The following is a 14,904-nucleotide window of genomic DNA, read 5'->3' as shown; positions in this document are numbered from 1 at the left end:
TCAGATTAAATTCAAAAAGGATTCAAAAAGCACTTAAGAAAAATATTTAAGTGAGTCACATATTACTTGCTATTAATAACATTGCGATAACGCAATTTTTAAAACAGTACTTAAAAATGTACTAAGTAGGATGCAATTAAATTGGCAACATTGCAGTCATGTTTGTTTTTTTGAACAAAGCACTTACTTAGCAGTTTGCGTATCAGAGGGTTTTGAAAAAACACGATCGAGAAACGCCAAGGAGCGCGACTGCGCTTTTTCGATTATATATCGAAAAAAGCCGAAGAGCGCGATAGCGCTTATCATTTCAATGCTATAAACAATTGTACATATATATGCAATACATAAAATAAAACGTTATGAATGAAAAAATATATATATATATATATTCTATTAATTTAGAATAGGTAACAACAAAATACAAATTGGATTACTGATAGTGATGCGACGTACATGCGTCTGAAAGGCTGAACGCGATTCGACAAATTTCGGGTGCGCCGTCATTTGTCTGTTTGGCTAAATGCACTGGCTTTTTTCGACACAAAATCTAAAGAGCGTGAAAATGGTTCGTGGTACGCAAACGGTTAAAAATATATAAAATGGGATGCAATTAAGTATTTCTCACGTAAATGATTGGACCGATAATTTTATATAATAATAAATCAAAAATAATTATTGATTACGTATATAAATACGTCATTAGATCACAGTGATACATCCTGTCATAGATGAATACATCCGCTCACAATAATTCAAACAGAGGTAGAGTTTACAAATTATTTACACTTTTTAATAATTCAGAAAATACATTTAATGTCAATTAATAAAAAGTTGGAATAATTCGAAATGGGTATACCAGGTTTGACAACTTATATTCTAAACCGTTCTGAACAATTTCTTCAATCATTTGATTTGCATGATACATACTTGGTTATTGATGGCTGTAGTATTGGATGTCAATTGTATACTGACTATACAAAAAGTAATTCTGCATTTGGAGGTGATTATGATAAATATGCTGAATGTGTTCGACATTTTTTCTGGGAACTCCAAAAATGCAATATAATACCATTAGTTCTGATAGATGGTGGTTATGAAAGTAGAAAATCAAAGACTATAATGAAACGATCACGTGACAAAAATCAAGCAGCTGAATCTTTTACTCTATCAAACCAGAATAATGTACATTATTTTCCTATTTTGATGTATTATGTCTTTAAAAGTATTCTGAAAGAAATGAACATTAGACATATTCAATGTTTATTTGAAGCTGATAATGCTATAGCTAGTGTAGCTAAACTTTTAAACTGTCCTTTACTTAGTAATGATTCTGATTTTTACATTTATGGATCATTGTATATACCATTTGTAACATTGAAAAATCATGTAAGAAAATGGAGAAAATATGTGATGCCCTGTAAAATTTATAAAGTTGAAACTTTATTAAATATTTTTAGTGGATTGACTGAATCACAATTACCCTTAGTTGCTACTTTACTAGGGAATGATTACATACATCATCATGAATTCAAAAATTTGTATGACAATATAAAATTGCCAAAAATTGGACGGGTTAATCGGAATTTGCAGCAATGTCGTATAGAAGCTATTTTAAAGTGGTTGAGTAACCACAAATTAAATGAGGTTATATTATTAATAATAAAAACATTGCCACAGGAAAATAAAAGACGAACACTCAGAGCAGTTGAGATGATCATAAATGAATATACCAGTATATCAATAAATATCTTGGAACTATTGGGTTTTTCCAAAGAAAATGTTGATAAAGTCATTTTACAAAATATAAAAAATAATTGTAAGTTTCAAACAGATATAAGTGATATAATAAAAGAACTATCAAAAGAATTTCAAGATATGTATGAATTTGATTTGGAGACTATAAATGATGCTTTTATTAATAGTTTACCCTCTTGGTTCATTAATGAATATTATGAAGCTTTGTTACCAAATTATTTTATGAATATATTAATGCATAAATTATATGTATGTCCTATACAAATTGAAGATTATAGTCAACCTTCAAGTATATTTATAAGTGAAAAGATTATTAATGTTATATATACATTACTTGAATTAGAATTTGAACAAACAAGCAAATGTTCACAATACATAACTAGAGGACAAAATAATCAGTTATCTCATTATCCATTCAAATATATTGATAATATTGGTTCTTATAAAATTCCATCTTTGCACAATTTCAGAAAAATTCCAATGAATATAAGGAAAGAAATTTATGATAATACCTTAGATATACAACATGATCTTATAGTTAAATTTCCTGAAAATTGGAGATTGTATATTGCAACAGCAAAATATTGGATAGATAATTTACCAGAATTAAAATCGGATGCTCATATATATGCATTGCTCTTTGCAATGCTGCATCATATTATTGATTCGAAAATTGGTTATTGTAGATCTATGTATACATTTAAAAATAAATATAAACAGAAATTGGAAGCAATAGAATCTTCGAAAAAACTAGTACACAATAAATATTCTTTATTAGATTGTTTTGCAGAAAAAAGTATTATGGAAGCTCTTAATAAAATTATGGAAGTTGATTGCCTACTGTTAGCGCCATTCTTTATATCTAATAGTGACATGAACATCAAACTTCAACAAAATCCAAAAAGCTACAAACGAGAAATTGTTCATATATTTGCACAATTTCAAAGTTGTTTAAAACATAGTATAGATCTAAATCTATTACTAGGTTGTCCATATCAACTTACGAAAATCTCTGATATGTTTAATGGTACCTTATTATATAATCTATATAATAATTTTATAAAGCGTAAGAAAATAGAAGATTATATATATTGCATACTTCAGTGTTCTCCAAATTTTTATCGACTATTTCATATCACTTTAATGGAAGCAAAGTTAATGTTTAAGTTACCTGTTTAAACATTTTTAAAGTTTTACGAAGAAAAAAGAATAAAATTTATATTTGATATATAAGATATAATGTATAATAAAATATTAATTCATAGTTCCATTATTATTTTAGTTAATAATATTTTACTAATACAAATATTATATATATTTTTTATATATATTTTATATATACAAATACATTTTATGTATACAAATAATTTTATTAATTTTTAGAAATAAAAAGTTGATTAAAATAATAAAAATTTCATGAATTTTTTAATTTATTATTTTCTATTGTGTTCTTATTAGTTTGGAATCATACACAATAATCATATATATATATATATATATATATATATATATATATATATATATATATATATGTTTCCATTATGTTTTATAAATATTTGTAATAAATTAATTGAATGTATAATCTCCAATGTGTACATTACTGTATATATACTCAAAAAATAATGCTCTTGTAGGTTATCTATTGTTAACCACAATTGACATTCTATTTGCTCTAAATAATATTAATTACGTATTAATAAAATATAGATTTACTTTTACAATTGCGATTGACATGATTTTTTTAAATAATCAATGCTCCAATTTATTTATTTAGTATTTTTAAAATAGTAAAATAAAATACTTTCACAAAGAAATAAAAGAAAAATTCTCTTACAGTGTAACAAAAATCTCAAAATATGTTGAATGCCGTCTCCATTGTGTTAGCATCTTGTAGCAATGTTGGAATACAAAATTGGTCATGTCCACATTTTGCTATTAATCCAACGTGTACAGCATATTTCAACTTTGGAATAATTTCTGTTGCAAGTGTTTTATTATCTACTGGATAATGTTTTATTAAATAATCTATTATCAGTTCAGTATTAACAAAAAGCTTTCTCATTTGTATAACTTCTACAGCTTCGCGTATCATTTGTGGTGTTACTGGTATCAACTTTTGATTTATTTTAAAATGATCTAGAAAAAAATAATATTTTTGTTTACATATATACATAATCTAAATCCTATATATTTTTTCATGTGCAATTAAATTCAACCTTTTGTTTTATACATCATTATCGAATTTTTTTTTAGTTATATTGAAAATTTTTGTTATCAACAACCTATGAATTTGACAATACGACATATACTAACACAAGTGACGTTTATGTTATATAAATATTAGAATCGAAAAAAAAAAATATATATATACAATATAATTATGATAAAAGTCAATATTTATAAATAGAAATAAACTAATATCCAATTATATGTAATAGTTATTTATTTATAATTATAAGATGTATAAATCTCAAATGAATTTGTTTATTTGCATAATAAAGTGATCATATACAACAATAATTCTCTTATACAGATGCAAAAGACAAAATTGAGGAAATACAATATTGAAAACGATAATTCTTGTATTTATATATTAAAACTACTCCCAATATTTATAATTATATAATATTTATAGTAATATTATTAATGTATACGATACTAGCATAAATAATTCAGTAATATATAGATAATTTTACGTTATAATTATGATATTTATATTTCCATTTTAATAATAAATCATAATTGAAATTGAAAATAAAAATGTAAATAAATATTTCAGGTACATACACAATATTAATTTTTTTTTAGTAAAGAATCAAAATATATTTATTATATCATATTGATATTTTAATCATTTAAAAAGCGTATTTCATAGGAATGGGGTAAATTAATTTTTTTAATTTAAAACCTATTGCACATTTCCCTTTTAGTTCCATTCATGTACCTTAATTGAACTATAACTATTAAAATTTAATAAAAGTATCTATTAAAAAGAATCTATAGATAAAAAAAGATTTTCAAATATTACGAATATTATACGACCATGTATATTTTCGTTGAATTTTAATTAAATAAAACATTCAGCAACATATATTAAGTTTAAAATAGTACGTGTGTTCTTAACAAAAAACGCATAATGTGAATGTTTGTGCAAAAAAAGAATGTAACTTTAAGATAAATACCATATGAAAATTATTTCAGTTTTAATAGTAATATTACTAATTGCTGTAATTTTGAATAAGTAGTGATTTAAGTCAAGAATATATAAGGAACGTTTTATTATAGAAACTATATTATAAAAAAGATATTATTTCTTTCAATAAACTATTCTTGTCAAATATTATATTTTTATACTTGGATTATTCAATATTGAATTTTGGCGTATGATTTAAAATAGTATTAATAAAATACAGTATTAATAAAATATGCTTATAATCCAAGTGTCATATATAAGGGAATATTATGTTAACATTGATTCTGATATATTAGGACCGCCTTTCAATTTTCTATAATGCTTTTGTTGGAATATCGCTGAACCTTTTATCATCAAGAATCATGTTGATTATATCTTTACAGCTTTTATATTAAATAACAAACACCAAGTAGATTATTAGGCACTGTACTATAAATTATAGAATAGATCAAGAGTCATTTTTTCATATTTTTAGTCGCAAATAAATTGTAAGAAAACTCTATGGATAATTTACAAAAATGCGATGTTCGTAAAAGCGTGTGCATAGATATAAATTTTGTAATAAAAAATATTTTGCTCAAAATATACTTTGTAAATATTGCAAATCAATTGAAGTCAACTTATTGAAATCAATTTACTGAAATGCGAAGATAATGTTTATGTGCATCTTATGTACAAGTTTAAACATGCATTTACTCTTAAAACATTGTTAAATTCATTGATACGAAGTTCTACAATTTAAAGGATGGATATATAATATTATTATACTTCAATAAAGATCAATGAATCAAGTTAGATAGTAGTATAATTTACAATTAACTTTTATAATTTTTAGAGTTTTATATAATATATAGACATCAAGTATGTAATCTGCAAATTTTTTAGAACTGTACTGCAATAATTTCATTATTATGTATGCTTTTTATTTTCGAGTAGTTGCAGTAAAAACTATAGTAACTCAATAGATTTTTATAACATCTTATATAATATAGTCATTATATACAAGATATTAAGCTCATATTGATCGATAATTCAACAGGCATAAATTATACACCTTTGATGCAATAAGAAAATAATTTTAGGTAAATATGGTACACATTTTTTTTAACTCATAATTTCATGTAGTTAATGTTATAAAATATTACTGTTGCAGCATTATTACGATCAATTAAGAATATATATATATATATATATATATATATATATATATATATCTGAAAAATAAAAAGCTGATTTTTTTATTTTACTATATGTAAATAATTACGTAATATACAGAACACTGTAAAAATTATTTCAACTTGTATTAGGTCCTGTATTCCATATTTTCATGAAGTACTGCACAAGGAAGACAACTACAATAACAAGAATAGTATCCAAAAAACTTTTTAGTACATTTATATGATGTTGTTGTTCTATTTGTGCTCTTTGCCTTACAGCAAGTTGTTCAATTAAGTGTTGAATACGATTAAGTTTTTCACCATATTCTGATAATTGATTATCTATATCTTTTGTAATATCCAATAATCTGTAAATTTATTATTGTATAAAAGCATAATAAAATCTTAAATCCTACATAATAATAATTATTTTAATAGTTAATTAGATAGGTATTATTTTATAAGATAATAATTATTTTACCTTGTTGTTGCTCGTCTTCTTTTGCCAACAGATTGACTAGAGTCTGAATGTAATTCGGCAGATGAACTACCTGAATCATGTGCAGTTTCTGTAAGAGGTAAATTATTGGACAATTGCCGTTTTGAAGATTTTAATACAGATAGCGATGAACGAGACTCAGCTTGAAGTAATGGCATCTATAAAACAAAATTTACTTTTGTATCGAATTTTATTTATACTTATTGTATATATTATATATTGTAGCTGTCTCTATTAATTGCTTATATTTATATTAATGATATTTTTGACGAAGTCACTGGAAAATGGTAATGGAGGAATAATCTGATTATAAACATTAATTAAATTAACTTAAAATGATATATAAGTGTTTTTAGAACATATTATTTCGAAGTAAGTACGCAATATAATATTTGATTAGATCAATTGTACTAAAGAAATTATCGTATCATAAAAATCAATAAATTGAGAACTTGTATTACCATATGGTAAACAAAGAATGTAACAAAGGATATTAATAATACTATACATACTATAAATTGTATTTAACATATCTGTACCTGTGTTTGAGGATCTGTAGAAACAATACTACCAGTACGCATTATCGGTGTTTTATGTCTTGTTTTTGTGCGTATGATATAATCATGCTCATATTGTATTACATCATTTCTAGGATCCCATGGCCGAGCATCTGCATGTCTATAAACCCAATTACCTGTTATAATATCCTGTTGACAAAAAATATATATTTTGTTGAGAACAGTTTACGAATGGCTTATTAATTATTTTAATTTTTGTGTAAGAATATATAAATATGACCATGTGATTACCTGTACAAAATACTTAGGAACCCATTCTTGACCAGTACTTTTGCGTTCTTTCGCTCGTTCTCTTTGAGCTTCCTCTAGTTGAGTTTTTGCTTCGGTAGCAGCAAATTGATCATCTCGATTGATTGCTTGTGTAACAGCAAGCCATAATTTTTCACTTTCCCATGGACCTTGATATTCAAGAGGCACAGTATATTTCTTCAATCTTCTTTTACGTACCTCTGAAGTTGGATTAAAAAATACACTTTCTTGCTGTAAAATAAGATACCATTTAATATTAACAAAATTTGCTGTATTTACTTTTCTAATAATAATAAATTTGGAACTTACTCCAGTTCGTTTATCAGTAATCATAATTTGTCCATCCCAATATCCTGAAATAGTAGCAAGGGTCTCTTTTCCTAAACGTATTCTTCCTACTACTTGATTCATCTGTTCTGCTCCTCCAAGAAACGGCTAATGATACAATATGAAAATATTTATAATAATTGCATATAAACAAAACATTGAATTATAATATATAATATTAAAGCACAAGAGATTTAATTTATTTAATGCTTTTAACATGGAGTTAAAAGCTCATATATATATATATATATATATATATATATATATATATATATATATATATATATATATATATATTTATATATATTATATATACTATATATATATATTATATAGTATATATTTATCTACAGTATAAATTTTACCTTAAGTTTAAATTCTAATTCAGTATGGTAACGAGTTTTCTCACATTCAATATCTATTTTTCCACCAAGTTCCATAGATAATGTTCCCACAAGAATACCTTTACAATGTGCATAAGGAATTGTCATTGTATAATCTTCACCTCTGGGTAACATCGTTAATATTGCAACACCATCTAAAATTGCTGATGTTGAATTACCTGAAATATTACAGTGTATGATATTAATAATAATTATAATATTTTGTTTATAATTTTAAACTTTCTATTAAAAAAATAATTACCATAAAATTTAGATTTAGCAATAATTGTAGCACTAATCGTATATCCATCTTGACGATTTGTTACATAAAATCCTGATATAGGCGGATGATGAGACAACTACAAAAAGATATTGAAAGATTTTAATAAATTGTATATAAATATTGAACCTACGTTAGGTTGAAATTGCAATAGATTGCATTACTTAAAACAATAATAGACTGCATTAATAGAATAGTAAAAAGTTACAAAAAATAATGCTTATTACTTGTTCTGCTAAATAGAATGTTCTTGAACCATTAGGATGTTGCCAATAACAACGAAATGTTTCACCTAAAAGTGGATTGTATGGTTTTTTCAGTCCTTGAGGTTTTTTATAAAAACCAGATAAATACCATTTTACAACTGCTTTCATACGTGTAAATGCATCATCTTCTATTACTGCTCTATAAAAATAAATATATATTATGTAACAAATATAATAAATAATAATATATAGTTATTTTGTTGAAGTTTTGCTTACTCTGATAAAAGATCAGCATGATAATAAGAGTCAGCTAATTTTTCTAAGAAAGATCGAGGTTCTAATATAAAAGTAGGTAATACTACTTTAGATAGATCCATTCCAGGTCGTGCTTGTTTCATTAAAAACCATATTAATGATTTTTGTTCTTCCTGCAATACTGTTACTACTTCTCCAGCCTGAGATAATTTAAATAAAAATTGAGACAAATCGATTATTTTAATATTAAAGTGTCAAAAATAAATACTTAAATACTTACTGATCCAAGAACTTCACTTTCATTAGATACATATGGAGTTTCATTAATTGTGTCCAATGGATCTTCTTTTGCAGAACCCTCAGATTCACTATCCGAAGCACTGATTTCGGCATCGGCTGCGACTCCATTTTCTGGCTGGCTGATATCATCCAGGTCTGTATGTGAGGCGTATACAGGTTCTAGCGTTACTACCTCATGGGTCTTGTATTCTAGGACATGTACAGAAGGAACAGTCATGCGACGAGCAGAGGAAATTGATGGAGCAGGTGCAGAAGCAGAAGATGAAAAACCAGACATGCTAGGATGAGTACCCCCACCATCTGGTTCATCGATAGAAACTGAAGACACAATAATCTCTGGATCTGTAGTAGGTGTAGGAGAGTTATCGCGAAACTGTTTTTCCCAGTATGCAACTGCATGGTAAAGTTGTTGAAACATTGGAGTTGGTGAAGGACAAACACTTTTAGGATGACACGCTATAGCAGGTGAGATTGGCTGTGGACATGACAATAAGCGCCTTTGAGGTGTTGTGGGTGATTTAGGTGCATATTGGCTTAAAGATACTACTGGATTACAAAGCAAGTGTTTTCAATTTGTTTTAAGGTAATGAAGAATAGGAAAGGATAATAATTTAACTGTATTAGTAAAGTTGAATTCTGATCATTAAAAGCTTGTTATTATTAAATTAAGCTTGTAATTTGTGTCTTGTTATAACTTTGAGTACAAATAGAAAAATCAATGTTCTATTAATGAAATAGAATTTAATTTATAATATAATAATAGTTTGACTTATGTTGCATATTTCACAATTTTTAACATTTTTGCATTTATATTTCGTTTAATAATATCAAGTAAAATGTTATACGAATTATATAATTAAAATTAATAATATTCGTGATATTAAGAATTAAAAATAAATTATCTAGATAGAATATTCTGTAAGAATTATTTATAAGAGAATAAATAATTATTTATAGCAATTATTAAAAGCATTTTATTTATACCCTTCCCAAAGGGTATCTATTATGATTATTTGCATGTATTATTAAATAAAATATTCAAAACATAAATTTTTTTTATTTACACACATAAAATACGCATATCATTCATAATAATTCACTTTTTATAATCACGATAGATATATAAACATGCGTAGAATTAATCAATAACAATACTCACCATGTTCATCAAAATGTTTTTCATAATCTGCTTCACTCCATTGAGTTTCATGAGTAGTTGTTGCATCATGATGTAAAGAACGCGGCAATGCACTAGTTGAACGTACAATTAGTGAAGAGCATCTTAAAGAAAGTTCAAGTGCATCCAACCAGCATTTACCAGCAGCTTGTGATGGTGCTCTAAAGATTAAGTAAGAAGTTGGTAAAGGTTGTACCACAGCTCCTACAAAAGAAATAATTTCAGTCTTCATTATCATTATTATATTAGAAATAAAATTAATTTAAAAGTAATAATATACTCATTTACCTATTGCTTCATTTTCTGGTCCTCGAGGAGCCCAAATAGATTGCTCTAAAGGATGAAAAAGTTTAAAACAGAATCCATCCTTTTTACTAGGTCTCTCTATCACTTGACATGTATTCAACAAAACAGTTCCAACCCAATGATTACTCTGCAATATTTATAGTTTTATAATACCATGTGATTTTGCAGTGTTCTTAATTTACATTTCAATATTTATACTATAAAGATGCAAAATGAAAAGAAATAGTGTTTACTTTTATTTTTGGACTTTTATATAATAATAATAAGCCAGGTTTAAGAATACACCATAACTTTGTCCAGCTTTTTAATGTTCCTCTAACTTTAAGCCAGTCACTCATTACAATAACAGTTGGATCTTTAAATGAACTAAGAAGTTCATTTGCAACTCGTTTCTTTTCCATTCGATAATTTTTTCTTTGTGCTTTATAAGATTCTTTCCGCGTCAATTTGCAGGAATCCATTGACTAAAAGCAATACATATAAATGAAATTAACATATTTGTTTATTCATTATTATTGTAATAAATATCTCAAACATGAAAATAAATATATACCTTATCTGATGTATTATCTGTTTTTTGACTGCTCTCTCCCGTCATAGATAAACCTAAAACAGATTACATATCATATATTACAATCTATTCTGATTTTAATATCAATAACTTTATTAAAACAAAAATAAACTAGTAATTCACACAATATAATCTAATAATTCTGTAGTGTAAGTATTAGTACTAATTTTAGAAAATTTACTTAAATGAGATATGTATCAATTATTTTCATTGATATATTAACACAATGTTTGTGTGTTATAAAATGTAGAAGAGGTAAATATTTTCATATTATATAAAAATCTACACTTTCTATTGATATAAACGTATATTTCACACACACGCGCGCACACACACGCACATATATATTATATATATAAATTTATAGTTTCTATATACAAAATAAGCAAGTTTTAATTGATAAATAAAGTAGTTGTGATGAAATCACTTATAGACACACTTTTTACATCAAATTGATTACATATGATTTAAGATACATTGATTATATTTTTGTTATCTAACTTAATATAATATATAATATATAAATAATATTCATAAAGTGCAAAAGTTTTTGTACATCTTCTAATATTAAGTATGATAGAAGACATTAACATATGAGAGTAAAAACATTAATATTGCAGTAAAAAGATGATTGAATTCTACAATATTCATAATTTGAATTACATTTCAAATTTATTATAAAACTTGCTGTATAAATTCTTTTACTGTAATAATTATGTTGTTAATATTCTATAAAATGTCTTCTTAATAATTATAATACATAATTTTATATAATACTGATTATTTATTTTTTTATATGAATATATAATTTTTAAATTTTACACACACACACACACTATATGTCATTTAAGATATTTTTAAATGTAACATTTCAATTGTAAGGCACGTTTATTATCATAAAAATAATATTGTATATCGCATATACTTAAAGTAATATTGTGTCCATGAAATAAAAATTTAGTATAAGATATAAATTATCTTTAATACTCTATTAGTTACCTATTAACTGCTTATATAGGTAGAAAAAAAATATTTTGTAATAAGCATAAAAAATCCAGCATTTCAATACATGCTTGATATTTTTAATTTATATTTTTAATCAAGCAAAACAAAAGTGTGAACATAAAAATAAACATGTAAATATTTCTTTAAGTATTACAATGCATTTTTCATACATAAATATAAGTAAATATATATAATAAAAAATATATATATTTATATATGTAAGCACATATCTTGATTAATTAAAATGTTACATAAGACATGCTTATTTTTATAAGCCATATGTTAACTAAAATATCTAATTAGAATATGTTAACTAAAAGAACTAAATAGGTTAATATTAAATAAGAGATTAAAAAGGATTTTATAAATGCTGAATTATTGAAGTATATGATATTATAATATCTACAAAATATCTGTATAGTTATACCTGGAGATACAGGAACTGGGCCAGTTGTAATAGTTACACTTGTTGTAAGTGATTCAGTTGATGGAAGTTTTGTTAAGGGCATTGGTTGTACATGGACACTGCTTGGTCGAAGTTGTTGATCCACTGGTTCTATATATTTAGGTTCTTTCATTTGTAATCAATATACATTAGTAATTTTATACCATTTTACAAATATAAATTTTATGTTATACATATAAGTTATTAATATATGTAAATTTTACAAAACTTTATAATTGATTTGATAAAAATGGTATAGTTTACTTCTAATCTCTTGTAACTACATAAATATAATTATGTTAGTGTTCTAGAAATACAAAACTAACACTAATTACATTACTTATTTCATCCATAAGCAATATATGTAACAACACATAGTTATTTATAATATACTTTTTAAGTCTAACATTAATAAATATTATACATGTTGACAAGCTATCAAATATCGAAATGCACATGCATAAAATACCATGCAGATCATTTTAAAAGCCAAATACCCCAGCATTTCTATTTCTGATATAAAAAGATCACTGCCATTCTTATATAAGGAAGATGAAATAGTAAAAAATATGCAAGATAGAATAGAAGTCTATAAAAATGTAACAATACTTTCTATAATTACAATTTTATATAATATAATAGATTACAATCAATGTATATAAATTATATACACACAAATAACAATATACATGTAATTCTTACTTTACGAATTTCTACTTTACGAAAGCGGAATCGGAATGAATTAATTCGTAAAGACTTGAACTACACCTATAATGTTCCTAGTGAAATAAAATACTTTGTGTTAAATTTTTAATTTTTTCATGGTTACATAAAACTTAAATTACAGTAATAATAAATATTTGAGCAATTAGTATGTATTATAACAATTATATATAATACAAGATAGTATAGTGTTTTTTGATCAGCAAAAATACAGTATTAATATTTAGTTATATATTATTAGATATGAATAATTTTGGTGAAGATAATAATTTTTAAGCTAATATGATAGTAATAATATGATATTTAGTAAATATTTTTACGTAATGTAAATATTATTTATTTTGAACAACTACTTATTAATTTCGATCTTGCAATGTTCTGATTAACTACAATAAATATTTCATTTGTACTCATGAAGAGATAGATAGACACTACTATATTTGTAATGTCAAGGGTATCTTACAACAAAAGTTTTGCCAATAACTACTACTATGCCCATTCTATAATCCTAACATTGATGTCCATGTAATAAATAATTGATAGACATTTTTAATGTGGTAGAACATAAAAAAAATCCAAGGAAGATATAAAATAAAAGTGTGCCTATATTTGTTAAGTATAGTCTTCAAAAATAATGTCAGAAAAAAAATTATTAATTTACTAATGAAATTAATTTTATATAATACATTAGGTAAACTAAATAATTTGGATTGTTTATAAATGATCAAAATCTAGATTCTTTAGATGACTAATAAAAAACATTACATAATCTAGCTTATAGAACAGACTGATGATGCCTAGGATCTCTTGTCATGAACATGCATAATTCAAATGTATGTTATTACTTAGAGAGGGATCAAATGTCAATGAAAGATGAGAAACATCATAGTTAAGAAATATTACATACAGAACGTGCAACTGTTTTGTACTTTCGATTACATAAATATTACAATAACAGATATATTCAAAACTATTCAGAATTTAATACAATATTTACAATAATATTAATACAATATTATTGTTAACATGATCTTAAGCCTAAGAGATCATCTTAAATATATCTATTGTTTAGTAGTATATTTTGTATATTTTGATTTAATGATTACTTTCTACCTTGAAATAAATTTTACTAATATTAAAAATTAACACTTACGATTGCTCAGAGACCGACTAACATTAGGCGGTGTCATAGTCTTAAATGTATCTGAAGTACATCCAGCAGGTACAGAATGAGCATCTGATTGTATTCGATGATCTCCACCAGGTACCACTATTGGTTGCGAACTCATGATTAATCTATAATATAAACTACAAATATTACCTAATAAATATATGTACGTATGTATTATATATATTGTTATATTTTATATAAAATGTTAAAGTAATAAAACAATAAATATTAAATCAAAGATAATCGTTTCTTTCTAAATATTTTAAATCTAGTTGTGTGAATATCCAAAAGTAAAACTATAATAAAGTAATCACGCACACATAA

The 14,904-nt window shown here is 24.8% G+C and overlaps 3 protein-coding genes across 10 annotated transcripts in view; 1 reads left to right on the top strand and 2 right to left on the bottom strand.

The window, feature by feature from the left end:
• The first annotated feature begins 429 nt into the window (after positions 1–429).
• Positions 430–3,042, top strand: LOC124952105 (protein asteroid). 2 transcript variants are annotated; one of them, XM_047501472.1, is made up of 2 exons: positions 430–762; positions 860–3,042. In XM_047501472.1, exons 1-2 carry the CDS (start codon positions 729–731, stop codon positions 2,932–2,934), a joined length of 2,109 nt encoding a protein of 702 aa, XP_047357428.1. In that variant the 5' UTR covers positions 430–728; the 3' UTR covers positions 2,935–3,042. The 2 variants fall into 2 exon arrangements, with proteins under 2 accessions (XP_047357428.1, XP_047357429.1); XM_047501473.1 differs by having other exon boundaries at positions 432–3,042.
• A 421-nt stretch (positions 3,043–3,463) lies between these two features.
• LOC124952583 lies at positions 3,464–4,167 on the bottom strand. The gene is made up of 2 exons (XM_047502668.1): positions 3,972–4,167; positions 3,464–3,891 (listed from the first exon to the last, which is right to left on the bottom strand). The coding sequence occupies exons 1-2, from the start codon at positions 3,988–3,990 to the stop codon at positions 3,605–3,607; spliced, it is 306 nt and encodes a 101-aa protein (XP_047358624.1). The 5' UTR covers positions 3,991–4,167; the 3' UTR covers positions 3,464–3,604.
• A 52-nt stretch (positions 4,168–4,219) lies between these two features.
• The window catches only part of LOC124952572 (oxysterol-binding protein-related protein 8), an 11,402-nt gene continuing 717 nt past the window's right edge, over positions 4,220–14,904 (bottom strand). The window contains exons 2-17 of one of the 7 annotated variants that reach the window (XM_047502642.1): positions 14,563–14,717; positions 12,669–12,812; positions 11,219–11,271; positions 10,899–11,129; positions 10,648–10,792; positions 10,342–10,563; positions 9,163–9,725; positions 8,904–9,082; positions 8,649–8,826; positions 8,404–8,500; positions 8,124–8,320; positions 7,741–7,866; positions 7,414–7,662; positions 7,144–7,311; positions 6,587–6,762; positions 4,220–6,473 (exon numbers count right to left, since the gene is read on the bottom strand). In XM_047502642.1, the coding sequence (XP_047358598.1) occupies positions 6,242–6,473; positions 6,587–6,762; positions 7,144–7,311; positions 7,414–7,662; positions 7,741–7,866; positions 8,124–8,320; positions 8,404–8,500; positions 8,649–8,826; positions 8,904–9,082; positions 9,163–9,725; positions 10,342–10,563; positions 10,648–10,792; positions 10,899–11,129; positions 11,219–11,271; positions 12,669–12,812; positions 14,563–14,698 (3,096 nt within the window). In that variant the 5' untranslated portion in view covers positions 14,699–14,717 and the 3' untranslated portion in view covers positions 4,220–6,241. The remainder of the gene's footprint in view (positions 6,474–6,586; positions 6,763–7,143; positions 7,312–7,413; positions 7,663–7,740; positions 7,867–8,123; positions 8,321–8,403; positions 8,501–8,648; positions 8,827–8,903; positions 9,083–9,162; positions 9,726–10,341; positions 10,564–10,647; positions 10,793–10,898; positions 11,130–11,218; positions 11,272–12,668; positions 12,813–14,562; positions 14,718–14,904) is intronic. The other 6 variants (XM_047502643.1, XM_047502644.1, XM_047502646.1 and 3 more) reach the window with 6 other exon arrangements.

Source organism: Vespa velutina, chromosome 10 (genome assembly GCF_912470025.1).
Source record: "Vespa velutina chromosome 10, iVesVel2.1, whole genome shotgun sequence".
NCBI lineage: Eukaryota > Metazoa > Arthropoda > Insecta > Hymenoptera > Vespidae > Vespa > Vespa velutina.
This window is presented reverse-complemented; position numbering and strand designations above follow the sequence as displayed.

Excerpts from the sequence above, each read along its gene's own strand:
- LOC124952105 (XM_047501472.1), top strand. The coding sequence starts at position 729 with ATGAATACATCCGCTCACAATAATTCAAACAGAG. Across the intron at positions 763-859 it reads TCACAATAATTCAAACAGAG|GTTTGACAACTTATATTCTA; the intron begins GTAGAGTTTACA and ends TGGGTATACCAG.